Source organism: Varroa jacobsoni, unplaced genomic scaffold (genome assembly GCF_002532875.2).
Source record: "Varroa jacobsoni isolate VJ856 unplaced genomic scaffold, vjacob_1.0 scaffold_1398, whole genome shotgun sequence".
NCBI lineage: Eukaryota > Metazoa > Arthropoda > Arachnida > Mesostigmata > Varroidae > Varroa > Varroa jacobsoni.
This window is the reverse complement of record NW_019214300.1, coordinates 72,955-93,308: the sequence shown is the minus strand read 5'-3', so window position 1 is coordinate 93,308 and position 20,354 is coordinate 72,955. Positions and strand designations below refer to the sequence as shown.

Below are 20,354 nucleotides of genomic sequence, written 5' to 3'. Positions count from 1 at the left end.
ATATATATATGTTCTAACCGTTTCTATAGTCTGTAGGATTGACGACAAGCCAGTGATCTTCGAATGACCTTCCACCGCTTAAATAAACAAAAAACTCCGTTCTTTACGAGGCGACGCAAGTTCAGCTGCGAATCATGTCCTGCATCCGAACGGTTTGTGGCCAACACAAGCAGGGCCTGTTGAACAGTGTGCCGATTGAAACCAAACACCGCCGACTCCACAAAAGGCACGCACGCAATGAAGGCCGTCAACTGCGAAAACATTATAGCAACTGGGAACAACAACGCTAAGGATCGGGTTCGAATCCGCTGTGAGATCAAGCCAGACAGCAAAAGCCAAACACCTGCTGCTGCCCAAATTATGCAGCCTGATCCGCAAGAAATCTGATGCTTTGACGCATTTGCGACCGATTGCTTTGGATCGACATTTTCGCGCGGGGGAGACCTGATGTCTCTTTTAGAGGATGTTGGAAATGGGACGCCGTTTGGGGAAAGAGAGAGAGAGAGAGAGAGAGAGAGAGAGAAATTCTGTTCGGATACCCCGACATCGAACAGGGTGGAACGCTGTCCCGACTCCCGAAAAATATAAATGGAGATTATTCTCTGCCTTCTGCTACTATTTTTGCCGTGTTCCGGTGACAACCCACCCCTTGAGCTGGTGGCTTCTAGAAAATCGGCCCAGCAAAAGTATATGACTACAAGGTAGGACCAGGTAGAAAACCACGACGCTGCGGTCACTTGAGACATAAAACCGGGTGCGGCTAGACCATTTGGCTTTATGGAGTTGCATCCCTTTCATGATTTGTGAATCCGACAGAGCACCTGACTGAAGTACCTATTCGGGTACTTTTCTCTGTTGCTCGCGTTATCTCTGTCATAGAACTCCTTTCCAAGTTGCGTCTGGCATCCGAGACGGACTTTTAGGACAACAGAGCTGCTCAGCTTGCTGGTTGGCGTGCGGCCACATCACGGTTCTACAGCCACATATGCACGCCAAATAGCCACAACGTCGTCAAATTTTCATCTTTAACCAAACGGGCCCGGAGGATTTGCAGGCTGATGAGTGTTCGCTCACTACTATGAATGCGACTGCCATTGAAGGGCGGAGAGGAATCAGAGGGGAGGACGACGAAGTGGCGTCGAATGTCACGCAACAGCAACTGCCACAACCGCATTATCCATCAGCAGAAATTACGGCGTCTCAGTCTACACCTACCTATTTTCTGCCCATCGAAAGAAGAAATAGCTATTGCCTTCGTTACTCCCGAGACTTCCTATGTTTCCTATGACGGTGGCTTGGACGAAAGCCAAACAAAACTCGTGGGCGGGCCTAAGAGTTGGCAGCAAGAAGCGCTTGGTAGATTCGTTCTATTTAGGCATTCATTCTCAGGGCACCACGTTTTGCCTTGAAAATTTGCGGCAGGATTCCACTGTAGCAAAGGGCGACCGGCAGTGGCCGGCGGCCTGGAAAAGAAGAAACCAAGATGACGGCTGCACCACGAATTCTACGGCAAAGCGGGTCTGCCTAACGTTGCTGAACAGGGTAAAAAGGCCAATGTTTGGCTCCCCATTTGGTGCCTGCCTGCCTGCTTTGAGTGCCAGACTGTAAATGTTCGCAGTGCAGGATAGTGGCACTCGTTTTGGTTATGATAGCGATGAAGGAATCGGATATAGGTATAGTCTAGTAGCGGTTCATCATAGTTGTTGTTGCGGGTCATCATGACAACGAAATCCAGTCAACGGCACTTTTCGGCGAATTGTCATCTTCATTTGTGTGCTGACGAAAATGACCATACCGGCGTCACAGTATGGCCTAGGTACTGTATCACGCCATTGGTTTGAGCGGAGTCGATTCGATTGGAACAGCCGGCAATAAACGAGCAGGCCCACTGTACGTACTCTGGACGATGGACTTGAACCGCGAAGAAGAACCGCTCGCAGAACTCCGCCGCTACAACATGGAGAAGTGAGACGAAATGCAGAAGGAACGCTGTAGTCGCTTTTACGTTGGTTGTTCAAGATTGGGTAGCTGTGATTCAACTAATCTAAGTACAGACAGCATCGCAAATAAGGCCATCACTTCTACTCATTGTTTTAACACAGCCAAGACACCGGCCGGCCTGGCTGCCTGCTTTCGTGCCATGTTCCCCTGTACGAAACAACAATCGATCTCGAACGGCGACCATTCAGGTATACAACAAGCACCACCCAAATACGAAGACCAATGGATGTTACTTTTAGACATCTAGACATAGCGGAACGACCAACAGGGAGGGGCGAGAATCGAGTTCAGGAAGAGCGACCCAGTACGAACCAGCCACAGCATCTTGGCGTCTTCCAGGTATCAACGACGGGCAATCAGCCTGAAGTAGTCAGCCTCCTACGATGTTCGGATGCTTAACGGGGTTATGGTGCTAGCGGTGACCTGATGGCCGGCTGTCCTACGGTAGGCCTGCTGCACAGTCCTACAGCATGCAGGCCGATGACAGTAAACAGTTCGCGGTAGGACCAGCTAGTGTCTGAAACATTCGACTTAGTTGGTCCTGATAGAACTAGGCCGGGCGCTTCGGAATGAACCAGCTCCGGCGCTATGGCACCGCCGCTTCATCCACCGATCATCGATAAGCCTAGGCGTACTGAGATGCATACGGCATTAGGCATAATGTATATATATAGATGGGGCTGGTTAAGATGAAGGGCGAAAGGAAATAAATAACAGCACCTAGTCGACAAGCGTACCCATATAGACAAAGCGAGAGGTATAAACAGATACCTACAGAGAGAAGGACTATGCAAAATTGGGTCTTCAACCACCTTCAGACACGCCCCAAAAGAGTGAAACTGTCTGACCACAGAAAAGACCATATGCGAGATAGCGCATAGATGAACCACACGCTGGTAGTGCTGCCCAGCTACGACAGAAAAAGCGGTTTTGGCCGACGATGAGCATATGCCCGGGAGCATTTGCCATACCGTAGAAATATAGGAGAACCTATACAGCGAACGGTACCATGACGATGCCGGTCGGCGGCCACCTTTTCTACGCTAGTCGTCCGACAGTCGTCTATTTTTCGCAGTCTTTTCATCTGGTAAAAGGCGGATCGAGACGCTATGAAAAGACCAGCTCCAGTAAGAGAGAGCAGATTTATTCAACACGACTTTGTGGAAGTGGTCACCGAAGTGACGGCAATGATAACGGCGAATTGCCCAAGGGCATATAAGCTGTACGATTATACTTAAACAGATGTGTCTATGTACGAACATGTTTGCGTCCCTATGTATGTAGCATAGGAGTATACTGGAGATTTACGTTGAGTGGGAAATCACTATAATCGATATGGGACGGTTTCTTTGGATCGAACCTTGAAATTGTACAATCATCAACAAAGTGGGCCATCGATGCCGAAGCCGAAGCCATTGAATGTCTGTACCAAACGTTTCTGACGATAGTTGCGCGGAACACGCTACCGCCTCTGCTGCTGCTGCTGCTGTCGCTACCGTCACCAGCGAAACGCCAGCGTGTCGCGCGGCTGCTGTTTAGACGGAACTCAAACTTGGGGCGGTGTACAACTCCACGAACCTCCAAACTCAACTTCGAAGGATATGAAGACCGTCGACTGAACGCTACAAGAAGAGGTAGCGAGCAATTTAAGAGTGCGTATCAAGACCGTACGAAACAAAGCAGTTCGACGAAGCCGACTTCTAAAGCATTAGGCAGCCATGTATAGCAATGAGGCGATGCTAGAAAATGAACCTACTTTTAGCATGAAGTATAAAAGAGACTGATGGGTGAGCTAACTGAGTGGACCTTATCTGCCTACAATTACCCATTAACTAGCCAACTATTAAAGGAAAGCAAACGGGTTAAAGGCGAGGTTCATTTCGAGAACTCGGTGTTCGTGCTATAGAGGATGCTTCTGTGTGATGCAGGCGATTGCAAAGAGATTGAGACGAAACATTCAAGCGCCCACTTTGAAAAGGAGAATAAATAATACCGAATTGCCAATCGAAACAGGCCGATTTTTTCTCTTTCTTTGTCCTTGGTTATATCATTTACACGCGTCACTTTTAATGACCCATTTGGTTCTTCTCGGTTATACTTTTAGCACATATTCGACAACTTACAAAACTTATCAGATACCGCTAGCTAGCTAGCTAGCTGTCTGTCATTTCTCGGCAATAGCGGTAGGAGCGGACATTGAGGAAAATATTTGAACCTTATCAGAAGTACGGTCCCGCCTATATTGAGTCATTTCACTCGGAGTTATCGAAAGCGACGTTTATAGACAGCTATTTATTTATATGACAACGATAGTAATGGAATTGATGCATATATATATATATACACTTCTGAAGTCTCTGCTCTGATGTCCGTGCCATTGTTTGTTCAGCGATGCTGCCGTCGCGTCCAACAATTCCAATTGTTTACTGGTACCATTTGCTAGCTGGCACTTGTATTGCTTCTACTTTACGAAAACACGCATATAAAAAGAGTATCTCCAGCCAACCTTCATATCTCAGCCTAAATTATGAGCCTATAAGTGTGAGCCAGACAGGAACGACACAACGATGCGCGTCAAATCTTTGTATATGATGACGACTTGACAAAGCGGGCTTTGCTCTATGACTTACTATCTTGTTCTTCCGCAGCAAATTTAGCGTGTTGTAAGTGCATGCAGAAGCGAAAATATCATTTGGTGCTCCAGGTTACGGTACGGCAGCTGACTGCTTAGGGGTTGCACAACGTAGCTCTATGGCCGGATACAAAGTAGAGGTGAACCCCTTAGAAGATTCTATTCGGGTACGTTTGTGAATGCTTGAGATTAAATGTAAACTGGCCATGATAATATGGCATGACTATGGATGTATTCGAGCTACGCAGTCTCACAGGGTACAGCATGCAGTGATGATCAACACCAGCGATCGCGTTATTGCCTAGAGGCATCTAGATCCTTTAGCTTACTCCGCCTATGAACTAGGGCACCGTTGGAGTCGAATTTGCCACCGCCCTTTTGCTCAAACACATTTTGTACCTTGATGATGACGAGTTAGAGAGCCACGCAATATTTGCGCAGAAATTCCGAGCACTTCTGACATTTTCGTGTACGCACAGACAGAGACACTTCGCGAGCTTACACTTTAGACGTACTGCTTGTTCAGCGTTGTATGCAGGCCAAATAGCTCATATCGTTGTTGCGGCACCGGTGATTCGCTTGAGGACAGACACGAACAAGCTTCCTTATCATTGCCTGCCGGTCTGCTGCAGAGTACAAACAAAGGATAATAAAGACAAACAGCGAAGTCTAGCAATCCCCGAGATCTCAAAACTCCGAGACCTTCACAAACTTAAAACACCAGAGACACAATCCCACGAGAGACTAACCGACAAACAATAAGCAACAGCGATCACCCGGTTCAGAGTCTGCGGTAGAGATCCAAGCGGCAAGAAGACGAAATCTAGTTCTTGCTACTTGAACCAACAAGGGGTAGTGGCTAACGGCATGGCCGTTCCCTAATAACTCTTAAGAGCGGTCGTAATCCACGTAACACATTCGGCCTTGCCAGAAATTACAGGGAGGAAAGAGATCAACGCCGACTATCGATGAACGAAGATCCGAACGCCAGCATGTCGGTGTCTCTCTAGCACTCCCCAAACACATTTGCCAGCTTTAAAAAAAAGCTTTTTAACTTCACAATGCAACAGCCCGCGGCCTTCAGGCCGACTGGGGGGCCAGTCATCCTGTTAGTTGCCTAACTAGCCGGGCCGAAGCGTTCATCGCATCAGTCCATGCAGCCGCAGCATCTGCAGCAGCAGTAACAGTTTGAGCATCATCATCATTATGTGTCGCTCAAGAAGTCCAGTAGACCTATTCGCAGAACGTAGCATCCCTGGTTGCGTTCGGGCAGGTGTGTGGGGATTGGAAGGAGGGTAGTGATCTACCGACTACACGCTTCATACGCTTACATGGAGCACTACATACACATAGGAACTAGCCGATAGCAAAGAAGGCGGCCCAGTGCTGTTGAAACGTCGGCGCTAGCGTCGCCGGCTGTTTTTTGTGGGTGTTACCGATTCCGCTGCAATTATTGCTGCTTTTCGGCTATTTCCGTTGGGACCTTAAACGTGACAATATTGTTATTACGCAGCAGTGGCAGGCGGCTTGTACAAAGTAGATGGCCCGGTATGGACGCTAGCTAACACTAGGTATAAGTAAGGTACTTTTCGAGTGTATAAGCTGATATCTCGTGTCTATTGCGCTGGAATCTTGACGAATCCAAAGAGCTGATAAAAGTTCTTGGCCGACCCTTCGCCCGACGCACCCCTGCGCCGGTGTATAAAGTCTGCTCAGCGTTTCTGTTTGCTTTCTCACAGTGCTTGAACTTGCCGAAATTCTGTAGCAGATGGCGCAAAAATGTTGTATCATTACACTGATGTATGCTTACTTCATATTGTAGCATACGTTCATTGGCAAGAGGACGTATAATTACTACCTGAAAAAACTAGACAGCCGTGAGCTGATTGGATCTCACAATATTGCTTCTTTTTTAACTAAATCGTCCAATGAAATATTATTGCAGTGTTAACCAATAGCAGATCACATTAACTCATTAAATCCATAGGAAAGGGGTCAATCAATATCTGGTGAAGGCCACTGAGACGCATACGTACATGTGCAGGCTCAGCGTTGCCTTGTCGCAAATACGACGTCCTTGTCAATTTGGAGGCGCTGCAGTGCACTACAGGTTTTACCCTTTTTCAAGGGGCCTCGCCCCCTGTTGACTATCTCCGACTGTATCCGAACATCTGATGTAATACACTTAGGCTCCGTCTCTATCAGATCAAAGTGCTAAACTGATACAATCTAGAAAGATCCGGAGGCAACGCATACACCGAAACACCAGAGCGTCTAAGCACATACATTGATGCATCGCTCCGTGCCTATAAGTTCCGACGTTACGAAGGGCAGAACACTCCGTAAAACGCCCAGTGACGCGGGTTCGAGAACATACCTCCTGTAGAAATACAAGGGTCGCGAGACCCGAAGCACAGGCGGATGCGCACAGCAGAAGGACGGCGAATGCCGGGCGAAGATTGCGTAAGACCTCCAAAGCGAACAAAATTAAACTGAGTGCAGCCAGCAACCGTAAAACCAGTATACACACGTGCACATATGTACATATATATATATATATATATATAAATGTACGTGTGTGTGCATCATTAATAGCATTCACAAAGCTGCTACAATACCGAAGCACGAATTGGAACAACGAGGCATCGCTAAGAAAGAGATAGAGTTCGGGACACTAGCAATCATCGGCAGTAACTGAAAAAACAACAGCATCAACGATATTATACCAACTGGCAATGGCGGTTGAAGTAGTGAAATGGCGAAAACCGAGATATGGGCATCGAAATGCTTCTGCGACAACTGGATTCTGTACCTTAGCGCACAGACATGTCGCACCGACGACGATGACGCGAACGTTGATTCTGATGGTGCTGATCATGACAGTACGAGGTTGGTCGAAGCCCCCCCCCCCCCCCCCCGCTCTCACAGAAGTGTAGTGCCCGGCGGCAGAACGCTACGATTGAGTCGCACAAATCAACGAGGAAAGGATCGTCGACAACAAGAGGTGGCTTGACTTGCTGCCACAATAGGCGCGCCAGATATTGGCTAGAAACAGATAATTCAAGCAGATAACTAAGGCCATGAGCTTTACCCCACCTCTGTAGCTCCCTGAGTACCGAGTACTGTGCTTTGCTATCCAATCACGCATGCACTGTATGATGCACGAAGGAAATTCACGTAGTTTCATGTACAAATAGACAAATACAACTTCTACAATAAGAATATCGGCAGTCATACCAGCAGCATATATACAAGATGTAATGGAACAGAAGTTCACGAAGTAAGCAGTTGGCTCAACGCAGTGTTGAACGGGTTTATGAGTCCGGCCTCCCACTTCGAATAGAGTAGTACAGCAATTGCTGTCGTCGACGTCTTGCTTTTTGAGTTTTTTAAGCCTAGTGTAGCTTAACATGCCTAAGAGCGCGGCACGTTACGCTACACTGCCTGCGCTCTTTCCTTGGTAGAGCTTCTAGACTAAAAGCCCGTTTCCCCTAAATATGCCCGTAGGTGGCAGACGTCCTAAACGCAGCGCGTTTAGCACTATCACGACCAGGAACAGAATTAAGAGGTGAAGTATTTCAGTAGTCTTGGCACTAATACGAGTGCTAGGAACAGCAACCCGCTTCCCAGTTTGTTTAACTACCGCTGTTCGATTATGGCCGCATACGCACAAAATAACACATGAGGAAATTTACAGACACGCACTATTCACTATTTCGGCTGTATCCGCATCGTTGGCCTCGGTCGTTGCCGATAACGGTTGCAGGTAGGAACGGTAAGCAGCGCTCAGACGAAAAGGTACATGAGGGGATAATAGGCTTGTTATGAAGCGTATTCTTTGCTACACCGGAGATACAGTAAAGCATTGCTCTCACCATAGAAATGTATCTATCCGTAAAAGGTTGCGCGATCTGGTAACTGTTGCTAGAAAGTCTAGTGAAAGCAATTACGAACGCTGTCAAATCTTATTAAGGGCACATGCTTAAGATAGGTGCGCACGCCGGACAGTAGACATGACATCTTGGCATACGACTTTCAACGATGGATACAGAAAACAATTTATCGAAATTTTTATCGCACAGAGTTATGTTTGTATAGTACGCGAATGGTTCATTAGCGATGCTTCCGCAATGAGAAATCGGCCTCTGTGGACACGTCGGATACAGGGTGGTCAGTTTGAGGGCCCACAGCTTCAATTAGACTTTTCATTCAGAGGTCATTTGTATCGTTGTAACGCATTGAACGAACGTAATTATCTGGCATAAACGAGCGCTGCTAAACAGATAGTACGTCGACTGGATATGAGCTCTGATCAACTGGCGATTCAAGATTTCAGAGATAGGTTCAAAGACAAGGAGTTCGCTTTAAGATAATGGATAAAGTTTAATCTCGGACACGGAAGGTGCAGAAGTAAACTGTTTCCGCATCACGTTACGCTTCTTGACGATAGAAGCTGTTGATAGAAGCTGTATTAGAACAACTACTCACTTAAAAAATCAGTTGTTCAGATCTCTTTGAGGAAGGAAACGCTTGCAAACTGAAGTTCGGCTCAAGTGCAGCAAATCAACTATCCGAAGGTCACATCCCTTGTGGTAAACGAGTACGATGGGAAGTCGCCAGAAACAAGACCATAAAAACGCATCATTCGTATCGCCGAAAGATCGTCTCTTTTCAATTAACTTATTGCGCGAGTTCTTCTGCGATGGCTCCTCTCCAATGTAGCGCCAATGTAGCATTATTTAAAAGAATCTTTGAAAGTCGACTGAAGTATCCCGAAACGAATTATCCCAACGCCCAGAACCCGAAAACTAGTCTATTTTCCAAGAACAAAGACCTAAAAATCCTCGTTGCCTGCTAGAAGCTACCCTGTCGTCCCTTCGCCCAAAACCCTCACTGGATACCTGCTTCACACTCTTTTCCCACTAGTTCGACCTTTGTATCATAGTCGATATCAGAGATTTCACCTACCTTGTGTCTCATCAGGGTTCCTTTCTGTCGAAAGCTGCGTCCACAGTGTTGGCATGTATAAGGTTTAAGGTTCTGATGGATGAGGTAGTGCATCTCTAAAGAGAACTTGCGCGAGAACACCTTCAGGCAAATGGGGCACTGTACGTCTTTGAGGGCCGGGTTAAGTCTGCCATTTGCAGCGGCAATCGCCTGCGTCGCTTGAAGAGGCGCATGTGCAACAGGCGGAGGCGAGGCCGGGGGTCCCATCGAGGCCACGTCCGATTTCTGATCATCGCTGTCGTGCTCATGGGGTGGTGTCGTCACTACGGAGAGCTCCCCGCTATCGCGCAGCGCCTGAAGACTCAAGCTCGCTGTAAGCAAATCTGGATGCTCTGTCGCCATCGTGGGCAAACTGATCTTGAAGTTCATCGTGTGGTGACCACTGGATTCCAAATGACGGGTGACGTCTCTCAGACCCTGGTGAGCGCACGACACTGTTTTCTTGCAAATCTCACAAAAGAACACATGTGGGTCTCCGCTGGCTGAGCGCACTATATACGGCCACTTCAGAGTCCACTCTGGTTTGAACGTCGAACGGTAGCCGTTTTGCTGTTGTTGACTATGATGAACCTGCGTTTGAACAGGGTTCACTGCTTGCTGCTGCTGCTGCTGCTGCTGCTGCTGTTGTTCTTCACCGTAACTATTGTCGGCGACCGCAATTCCTCCGAGGTTCAGCGACTGGCTGCGCTGCTGACCTACTCCTGACTGAAGGTTTTCTCTATTTAACAACACAGCACCGCTGCTACTTCGCCTGACAGTATAACGGCTACCCACAATGGTGGCAACACCACCGGCCGCACCGCTATTCAGATGGCGCGACCCCGGTGTCGGAGCGAAACTGACACTGCCTGATCTAGCTTGCTCCTCCGATAGCGAATGGCGGAGCTCGTGATGGTGGCGGCGGTGGTGGTTCTGGTGCTGCTGCCGCTGTTGTGTGTGGGTGGCCTGCACGGCGCTCTCGGAGAGGACCGCTGACGTCTGCTCCGTTGGGTAGTCGGCCGACTTGTGCGAAGATAGCCGTCTCAGACCCGTCGACAAGTGGCGGTCCTGTTGCTGCTGCTGGAGCTCTGGATGAGGGCGCTGCTGTAGCGGCTGGTCTTGCTGTGGCCGCTGCTGGTTGCCGTCGCTCGGATGGATGTGGTAGTTCTGCGTGTTGAGAGGATGCTGCTGCTGCTGCTGCTGCTGCACGGAACTGTTGCTCTCTTTGCTGTGACTGCCGGTGCCGTGCTGCTGCTGGAGTTGCTCTGGGGGCGGAGTGCCAGCGTTTCTCCAAAAAGCTTCACAGTAGTTCTTATTGGTGCTGTTCTTGTCGTCGCCTTCAAAATCTCTGTTGTCGTCGTCGACTATGGCGATAGTCACGGACGCCTGCTGCCGCTTAGGTAGTGCGACAGATCCTGCTGCTGCTACAAAGGATGCTAATGCCGGATCGCTAGCGGAGTTGTTGCCTCCGGCAACAGCAGCCTGTAACGCCGAGGGACGCTTGCCCAGGGGCGAGTCTGCCCCCTCCTCTGTCAAGCTTGATGATGGGGGAGGGCAAAGTAACCCTTGTTTGTCTACGATGCTGCTACTGCTACTGCTACTGGCGTTGCACGTATTTCCGAAATCGTTGGCAACCTGGTTCAGCCACTGGGCATTCTCGGCGGTTACGTCTGAGAGCCAGTCGCTAGCCCGACGCGTTGAGGGTAACGAATTTGCAGGGGTGTCGATAGAGTATTGCAGACGAACAGGTAGCGAATGCAGGCGGGGCCGCGTGGAAAGCAACAGTGGCCCTCTGTCGCTGTCAGCGGCCAAACTGGGCGTTAATTGTGGCGTATGCGTTTTTCCGGGGTAAGATGTGCTAGGGGAAATTAAAATAGAATTGTTAGTGGTAGTAGAATTGCCATCAGTGTCATTGGATAAAGGCGATGAAGTTGATGAAGTAAATGCTGACGTTTCAGGAGGTGGCGAAGGGCAGCAAACACGCATGGCGGCTGTAGCTTCCATCTGGAAGAAGGCCAAAAAAATTTAAAAAAATAAGCATCTTGCATCATGAACGCTGTCTTTCAGATTGTATGGTAGAGCGGAAAAAAATCCGATTGGCTAACAATTAGTACACGACCTACACTTACTCCCTCCAAATTGCTCGTATCAAGCCCGTTACCCCGACAGGTCTGTGAATCAGTGTAATATAGCGATAGATGGACCTGTTCCAGAAGGGACAACTGAAAGGACATTAACCGCTCGGTGAATGCTGAACGAAAGGAGACACAATTAGTGGCCAATGCCGGTAAATCTATGTGTCGGCTAACAGATTAGTGGTCTACAAAAAAATGAGCGATTGCATTTTGCTACTTCTTTCAACAAATTCTCTAACTTTTCCCGACGAGGTAATTCCTTTAGTTGTTAAAGCTTAGCTAGAGAAAAGCTATCTCACTGCATCTGCTATTGCTGCTGTTTAGCGTTTCAAATCCTATGACACTTTAGGGTGTCCACACTCTCCTTGTTCTTGTTTGACGCGAGAATTTTGTATGCGGGGAGTTTCCCCTTGTAGTTTTGGCGCCGAAAATGCCACCTATGGTGATTTGACATAACTAGCAGTTACGCACTCCTAAATCCAGTCCAGGGCTATATTAGATCCTGCAACCGTCGCTAATTGCTGGTGGTTCCAGGCGAGACCATTCCCTTCATTGACTTTAAACGTATTTTGCAGAAACTGCGTATAGTTTGCCAGCTAAAAAAACATGCACTAAATGATTGGCGAGGTGATAACGAGTGTTCAGTGCTTCACGTTCACACATCTTGTGGTCTGACAAAATGCTACCAAACCTACCATAAGGCTCACGCTCATAGACTTATACCAATATACTTTGAGTGTAACGTTAATCAACGTTATACTCGAAGTCCCACGTCACTATCATACGAAGAGCCTTATTTCGTGCATGCGTGTGTGTGTGTGTGTGTGTGTGTGTGTGTATGTGTGTATATTTTTGTGTGTGTCCGTCGCTATGTGGACTTTGGCACAACAAACAACTTTCATAGGAGCTTCCCTCTCCAACCACTAATGTATCGTCTACTGCGTTTGTGATCACTTATGTTACTAGTACAATATAGCGTTTGCCCCTTTAGCTGGTGAACGGTGCTATCGTAAATCTTCATGCCACTCTCACATTGAACGACGTCCCTTTGCCACTCACAGAAACAACACAAACGTCACAGCTGAACAGATCGCATCACCTAACTATCGATAATCTTCGTTGCGTACCCACACAATATTTCTGTGGTACTACCTTGGATATTTGCGGCACCGATCGAATTGGCGTGGTGGCATCTACCTACTGCATCCGATTTGATCTAATACCATTACAAAGCGGAGTAAAGTTCGCCTAAATTCAGAGGTTTATAATTTGGCCGTCGTTTCTAGTGGTGCTACTGCTGCAGAAGTTAGTATGCTATTAACGATGTGCATTGTATAATAAATCAGCATGACTTGTCAACTCTGTTGAACGTGTACAGCTCAAAAGATTGTTGTGTGTTTGTTAGCGAGCGGTTGCTGTGACGTACAGAGTACAGGATGACAAATTTCTAAAGGACAGTGTATATGTAAAAGTATATAGAAATACGTAGTGTAAAATGGATCAATGTTATATATAATGGATTAGACAATCATTTACAATACTGGCCCTTTTGTACAGCTATGCCTCGAATCTCTGGGCGCTCTAGTCTTTTCGAATAACGACAGTATCAGCCAGAGCATCAACCGCCTTCATGCCATCAGGGTTCATAGACGTGCCAAGGCAACGTCGTTAGCAAGCATACACCAGCAGGAATTTTTCTCAAAAAGGAAAACAGCTTTTCCTCTTTCTTACGTAGCAAAATGCATTGTTAACCAATGATTTGCCGAAATCTACGCCTCGGAAATCTAGAAACCTTTTTTTTTTATCAGCTCGCAGTCTCGCTAAGGTTATGACACTCAGCGCGTAACTGAAATGTAAAGAATAAAAGACAGGGAAAACTGACATTTCTTGCGATAGCTAGGTTGTCGATCAGGAACTGCTTCTAAAGTTGATGCTTTTGAGCGACCTCAATTGTCTCCTTTTATTGATCGCTAAACACCAACTATGTTTCCCACTGTCGCAATTTTTGCGTTCACCATTGGGGAAGCCATCTTTCTTTTGCCCCTCTATATTTCGAACTGATTTCAGGCGCTGGCTAAGGTGAGAACTGCGGCAGGCGACTCTGGCGGGACCGCGATTCTCTTATTGCCGTGCCACTCCGATTTAGCCCTCCTTTCTTCAATAGCATTCTATAGTGGATCGTATTGCCCTGTTTTCTTTCTCGCTCGTTGTTTTCACCCCACGATTTTCATCGTAGCCAACTATCTACCAGCAAACTGAATCTGTTCCAGGAAGATTGCGGACTCAGTTAGGTATCGGGTACGACTAGTCCTGCCGCAAACTGTGTCTTGTCCTCCATAGTCATAGATCTTACATTCGATTGTCTTCCCGTATTACATACATTGACTACAAGAAATACATATTGATGACGATAGTCGCCGCGAGGAGGAATCGGCATCTCTTGTAGGACCCGGTGTCACCATTACGGCCGTCCGCTTCGTAGTCCCTGACCAGAACCCCGGCCAGCGTCCAGCAGCACCGAATCAGCAACCATTCCACTATACTATAGTACACAGCTGCGTAGCCCTGAGTACCTACTTAGCCCTTTGCTCTTCGTGGACGTCATCCGCGCATCGCGATAGGTCAAATCGGTAGAAGGACCGGCAGCAGTCGCGGCCGCTCTAGCAACGTCACTCGAACACCACACACCCGTTGGTTGAAAACGCTTGCGCGGATGGATATCAACTGCCCCGAGAACTACAGCGGCGAGAGCAGTCAGAACAACAGAAACAGCTAGAAAGAGCATCAAGCAACAAGCCTAGATATCACGCGTACGACCAGAAGGTAGGGACGCGGTGAATAGGCCGACCGATCGGCCTGTTGGCCTGCAGGTAGACCAACAGGCGGCAACGATTCGCGATAGCCCGGCTATACAGCCTACGTACAGCGCACAACATCTGTGCACTATATACCATAGAAGTAAAAAATATGCATCGGAACGTATATAGATATACGGAAGCATGGGTTCATATGTTTATAGTTGCTTGCCTATAGATGCTGTTTCGGCAGGCTTACGGCAGTCTATTGGCGAGGGCGACGGGCAAAACGACCGAAAAGCCGGCAAGAAGCAGCCTGAAAAGCTGCAGAAAAGCTGTTACTGACGCGGCTGCTGCCACTGCTGTCACTATTGCTGCTGGAGGATGCCGCATTCGTTCGTATTCAACGATCGATCGTTGACGGTAGCTACTGATTTGATGGTAGTTCGACGCCGACTTAGAGCGCCGCCTGGTCAACTCCTGCCTGTCTGGTTGCTTTGCTGCTCCTGGCACAGTATAGGTTCACCGGTGGGGACGACGAGGACGAGAAGGAAGGACAACGAAGTTCCTATATTTCAAGGCCGGTGACGACCAAGACGGATGCAGTGGCGGTGATGGTCGCGCAACAGCAACGCAACGCTGTCTAAACCGGTCCAATCGTGGCCACGTTAATGAAGTTCAGAAGTTGTTTTAAAAAAACCTTTCTTCCTTTCGCTAGTGCTTCTTCTTTTGCCTATTTTTCTTCTATTAGCATGCGTATCTTTTAAAACTCTCCTACGAGCAATTCGCTGAACATAGACAACGTCTATCAGCGAACATGTAGGGCAATCCAATCTAACGATTACTAAACGGAGACGTCGCAACTGCAGTAGCAGCAGCGGTAGTCACAGCTACAACAACTGCGAGGATCTTCAGCAGCTAGAGAAGATGCTGCGGAACGCTACGACACTGATCGATTTCCAACTTCTGCTGCGACCGACTACGCCATCATCGAAAAGCTCAGAGGTCGGGAATACCAGGAGCGTTACCAATATCCGTATGCCCACAGCTTTCAGATGGTGAAAGCCGTCGCTGCTGCTGCATATGGTGAACTTTGTTGCCCTTTTTCAATTCGACTCGCCGCCGCCGCCACCATTAGAACTGCTCCAAGACCACGCGGTTCTGGCGTACGAGCGGCGTGCAACCGTCGAAAGAGCGAACGCTCTTTCCACCCGTCGATTTTTCAATGAGTTCATTCGCAAAATTCCTGAGAGAAGTTCTACATTAAAATAAACAATTAGGCTAATGGGAGGCTATGTACATCCGTGCAATAGCATTTGCTCGATATTGGCTCTGTGTGTTTGGATGTAGGTGCGGCAACAACATGGCACGACAAATCCTTTGAAATTGTTGATGCTGTTACGGGTACAACTGCTAGTGCTGTTGTGAGAATTTGTATGTCACTGTTCGCAACGGCGTTTGACAGGTTAGATTGGGGATGAAGAGGAGTGATTTGAAGAGTGGGGGGTGGGGGAACGTATCTTCGCTAAGGAAGTCTGCTTAAAACAACTCAATCAGAAACGAAAAAAGCAAATAAGCATCGAGCGAGGCTAGGTCCATTCATTCCTAATTGCTCGTTTCCGTTGATGCTACTGCTCTTATCATCTGGCTGGGACTGTATACAAACAATGTATGAATGCTGGGGGGCAGTTTTTCCGCTGTATCTGGCTGCTTGGGCTGTTTCAGCTACTAAGTGGGCATCAAGCAATGGATTCTATAAGGCCAAATGGATCTAAGTTAGCCCACCGTCGAAACATCGTTAAGCTCGATACCATGTAGAGGGCATTTCATCTTTTTCCTAGTACACGACTGAAATCTCTAGTACAGCGCCCAAATATTAGATCTTCTACGGTACCTTACATATGTACATTACATCAGACAGCAAATAATTCTGCCATTAGTTTAGCCCTAAAGCTCAACCACCTATTGAATTGTATTCAATACACACAGATCCAGACGAGTAAATGCCATGGTAAGCTGAGTTAGAGTTAAGGTTCTTGCGAGCACCAGCTCGTACTTCTTATCGTCTATTATGAGTTATGCTAGCTTGTTCTGTGCTATGCGGTCTTGTTTCCTTCAGCCAATACATAAAAATGACTAGCCTGAAATTATCGTTCCTGTATAGTCCTCTTGTCGATTGCTTTCTTTTGGTCTATCTGGTTTTGACTGATTATCTGAGTTAGTGCTGATTCCATCGTGTTTCCTGCGGATCGTAGATGATCCTGGGCCTGAAAGCGTTTGCCAGTATTGCCGTCAACTCTATTCAGCCAACGCGAACTTTCTCGATGTCGATTTTCGTAATGTTAAAAACGCTCTGACGCCAGTGATAATGGTAGTGATGATGTTGACGATGATGCTAAAGAAATACCGAGTCGTCAACGATACGATAGAGCTATTCCATACATAACTTATCCAAACCATGTAGATTTCGTACATATAGTGAGTTCAGGGGTTTGGACTTGGGTCTACACATGTCGAACGGGGCGGACCTAAATCGACCAGAAGCACGAGGTGAAAGACAGAAGTCCAAGAACCAAATGCTGCGAGAGTTTCGCTAAAATCGTTGTTGCCGTCATCCAGCAACGCTAGCAGGACAGACGCATCGACGAAGTTGACGACGTCTTCGCCCCGGCCTTCGGTCTTTTGGCGATTTAACTAGCGCCATGCAAGATACTCAGCATATTCGGTGAAGGCTGGTGACGCCACAGTACACGGTAACGGCTCTGCGTGGCCCAGAAATGGGTTTTCGATTTAGTTAAAACCCGCTTGCTATCCTCACTGTAAACGTGCGTAAGAGACACGGTTTGTGTCGCGCTGGAAAAAGTTGTAGGCATTTGAAGCAAAGCCAAACTAAGACAGCAGCACCATATGTAAAACATGAAACACGTATTATATTCACTCACACGTCTTTTGATTACGGCGACGACTCGATCAATAGATGAATCAGCATCAACGAGCAAGTCTCAGATGAGCACTTAAGACTAGCAGCAGCAGCAGTAGCAGCAGCTTGCTAACAGTCCCAGCATTAGCGTCAGGGGCAATGGCATCAGTAGCGAAAGCACCTGCTTTACCATCCTAGAGCAACTGTCGAAGCCCAGCCAAGATGAAGGCAATTACGACGGCGACAATGAGTGAAATACTCGAATGCGGTCACACGTTTTATTCGATTAGCCTAAACAAGATCTCATAGATCGAGAAGGGTACGGAACAACTGTGAATCTGTTTGTTGGCAGATTCTACCCGCTCTGAAGACGCTTCCTGAAACCCCATCGATCAATGGCGTCTGAGTCTTAATAGCGATAGAGCATCTTGCGCAAAACGTAAACATGAAAACATACGACCTCCATCCGTACGTATGCGCAGGGTGAGGCTAAAGTCACTTGACACTTTGAGAATTTTTATTTCATATTTCTCAAAGTAACAGGAGAGTGGAATGCAGTAAAAAGGAAATTCGAGAGATCAATAGTAAGGAAATAGCTTTTCTCGGACTGTCAAAAGATTTGCTCTACTAATTATATATATATTTACTTGTTAGACAGGTATATATATATACCTGTCCAAAAAGAGTACAGTGGCGTGGAGTTTGACCGTGAGCGTCTTATGCCCTCCAGATCGCGTCGCATCCTCCTCGTTCTTCAAGATCGTTGACGTTAGTAAATAGCTAGTCAGTAGTTAGTGGATGGATGCACTGACGAATTAGCCGACGTCATCTTCAGGCTGCTGCTGTCGTTCTTCTGCCCGTTGGGGTCCTTCACGCTCCTATCCCGTATCTGTATTGTCTTTATATCGCGTCTAGCTACTCTCTCTTTCGCTAAGGTTCATGGTTGGGAGTGTTGCGCAACTCTTTCAATCGTTCCGTGCCTTCGGGCCGCGTCATCGACGGCTGGTCTGTTCTTCTTAAGCAGCAGCAAACAACTCGGCTGTCTCCTTCAGGCTGCCTCAATCTTATGTAGGTTTTCTGCAATTTTTCTACGGGCTGCCAGCGTCACGGCCTTTGGCTCTGCTGCCGACTTCCCCCATATCCTCTTGCGATCCCCAGGCTCGATTATGGTCGCTGTACGGTCATATGGCGAAAGAACATAAAAACACACTCACAGTATAGTACGGCAAACCCATGCGTGCGGCCGTATATGTTACAGCATGCGAGGTTTGACGACACGGCTAATGTTGAAAGCGGCACGGGTTACAGCCTCCGTTACCGTCGTACTGAGCTGACTCTGCTGTCGTGCAGTAAGTTTGTCTGAATCTGCAGCGATTACGGAAATTGAAGAGAAAGAAAGATGGCGGCAATTTTGCAGAATGAAAAAACTGCGCCAGATAATTTCAAGGGCTACTAAGCTGTGAAAACGGGGGAGGGGTGACTGAACGGTTTGCGGTAACCGCGTCCAATCGTAGCAGACGTATAAATATATTATTATATATGAGGATTGCTTTTTTGAGTTTGCGTTGGTTAAGTTAGACTAGCCTACCTATAGGATATGTGTGTCAGCCAGCAACAGTTATAATAGTGGCGGGAAACTGTTGATTAGTACACTAAGAGTAAGCTAGACTGAAAGAAGGAGATCACCGTGTATCGTTCGATTGGGGCCTGTTGGCGTCAAGGCCATAGGGCGGTGCGGAAGGGGCCCATTGATTCTGTGCCCATTTAGTCCGGCCCAAAGCTATGATCTGATAGCCAATCAGTTAGGGAAAAGAAACCTTTTACAGCGAGAGGAATGCTGAGATTATTACGATTACTACATTTTAACTATAATGCTAGCCCGTAGAAAGGGCTGCACACATGTACACAGAGTCCATGGTGTCATAAGGCAAAGCTGTGACGACGACCAGAGGGCAATTTGTTTATGGCAGTAATGGCTACATCAAATATCGGGTTTTGTTCGCATTTTATGAAATCTCATTGGAACAAATCTTCACACAGTGTTTATACGTATGGGCATTTAACACAGGAGACAGCGACAGCAAATAAACAGTTACGTATACACAAATTACTAAAGGGCAAGGCCAATGAGCAGTATGGCTAGGTCTGGTAGAAACAAGCTGGTCCAAGTTAACTGACAGCTAAAAATTTTCGCACTACTAAATGTTCAGGTACTGCTCAGCAAATCTTATTGATATTCAATATAATATCTAGTATAATAACTAGGACAATATGGTAAAAGTAGTAGTAGTAGTAGCGAACAGTTATACAGCACTCAACCTTCAGGGACGAATCACGATTGTTACAGGTGTCCGAAAATACAAACAAAAACAATGAAGCAAAACGTATAGAAGTAATCGACCCAAAAAGAAGCTGCACAGACCGCCAGGGATGACATATAAGCATCGTCCACTTACCAGGTCTTTGTCCTTTGTCTTTACTCTCTGGGCGATTTTTTCTAGATGAGCTGTTTGAAAATACGATTTGATAGGACCAAATTTATTCGAGCTAAAACTGAATAGGAGCCCTCTAGTAAGACCCACCGCTAGACCGCTCAAGCAAATGTCGAGAGTACCGGAAATGCTACTTTGTGTCGTTGGACGATTAGACCCTTCTCTATTAAGTAGGGCTAACAATGTTGTAACGTGTCAGACAAAAAAAACTAGCTACTCATAAATTCACCTTTTGCATGTCCGTATATTTACGACCGCTGCAATTTACTCTACTCAGATAGCAAACTCCACGTCTAGCAAGCAACTCGGCTTGTTAAAGACAGAAATCGTTTGAAAAACTATCTTTAACGCAATTTCCGGCAGCCTCGCCTGCCTCGGCCGCCGCCCAGTTAC

The 20,354-nt window shown here is 47.2% G+C and overlaps 1 protein-coding gene across 2 annotated transcripts in view; it reads right to left on the bottom strand.

The window, feature by feature from the left end:
- LOC111269562 (uncharacterized) overlaps positions 1 to 20,354 on the bottom strand; it is a 52,865-nt gene that overhangs the window by 6,780 nt on the left and 25,731 nt on the right. For both annotated transcript variants that reach the window (XR_015314648.1, XM_022849243.2), the window contains exon 2: positions 9,602 to 11,623. Coding sequence is in view for 1 of the 2 variants with exons in the window: in XM_022849243.2 (XP_022704978.1) it covers positions 9,602 to 11,623 (2,022 nt within the window). In the remaining variant the exon portion in view is untranslated. The remainder of the gene's footprint in view (positions 1 to 9,601; positions 11,624 to 20,354) is intronic.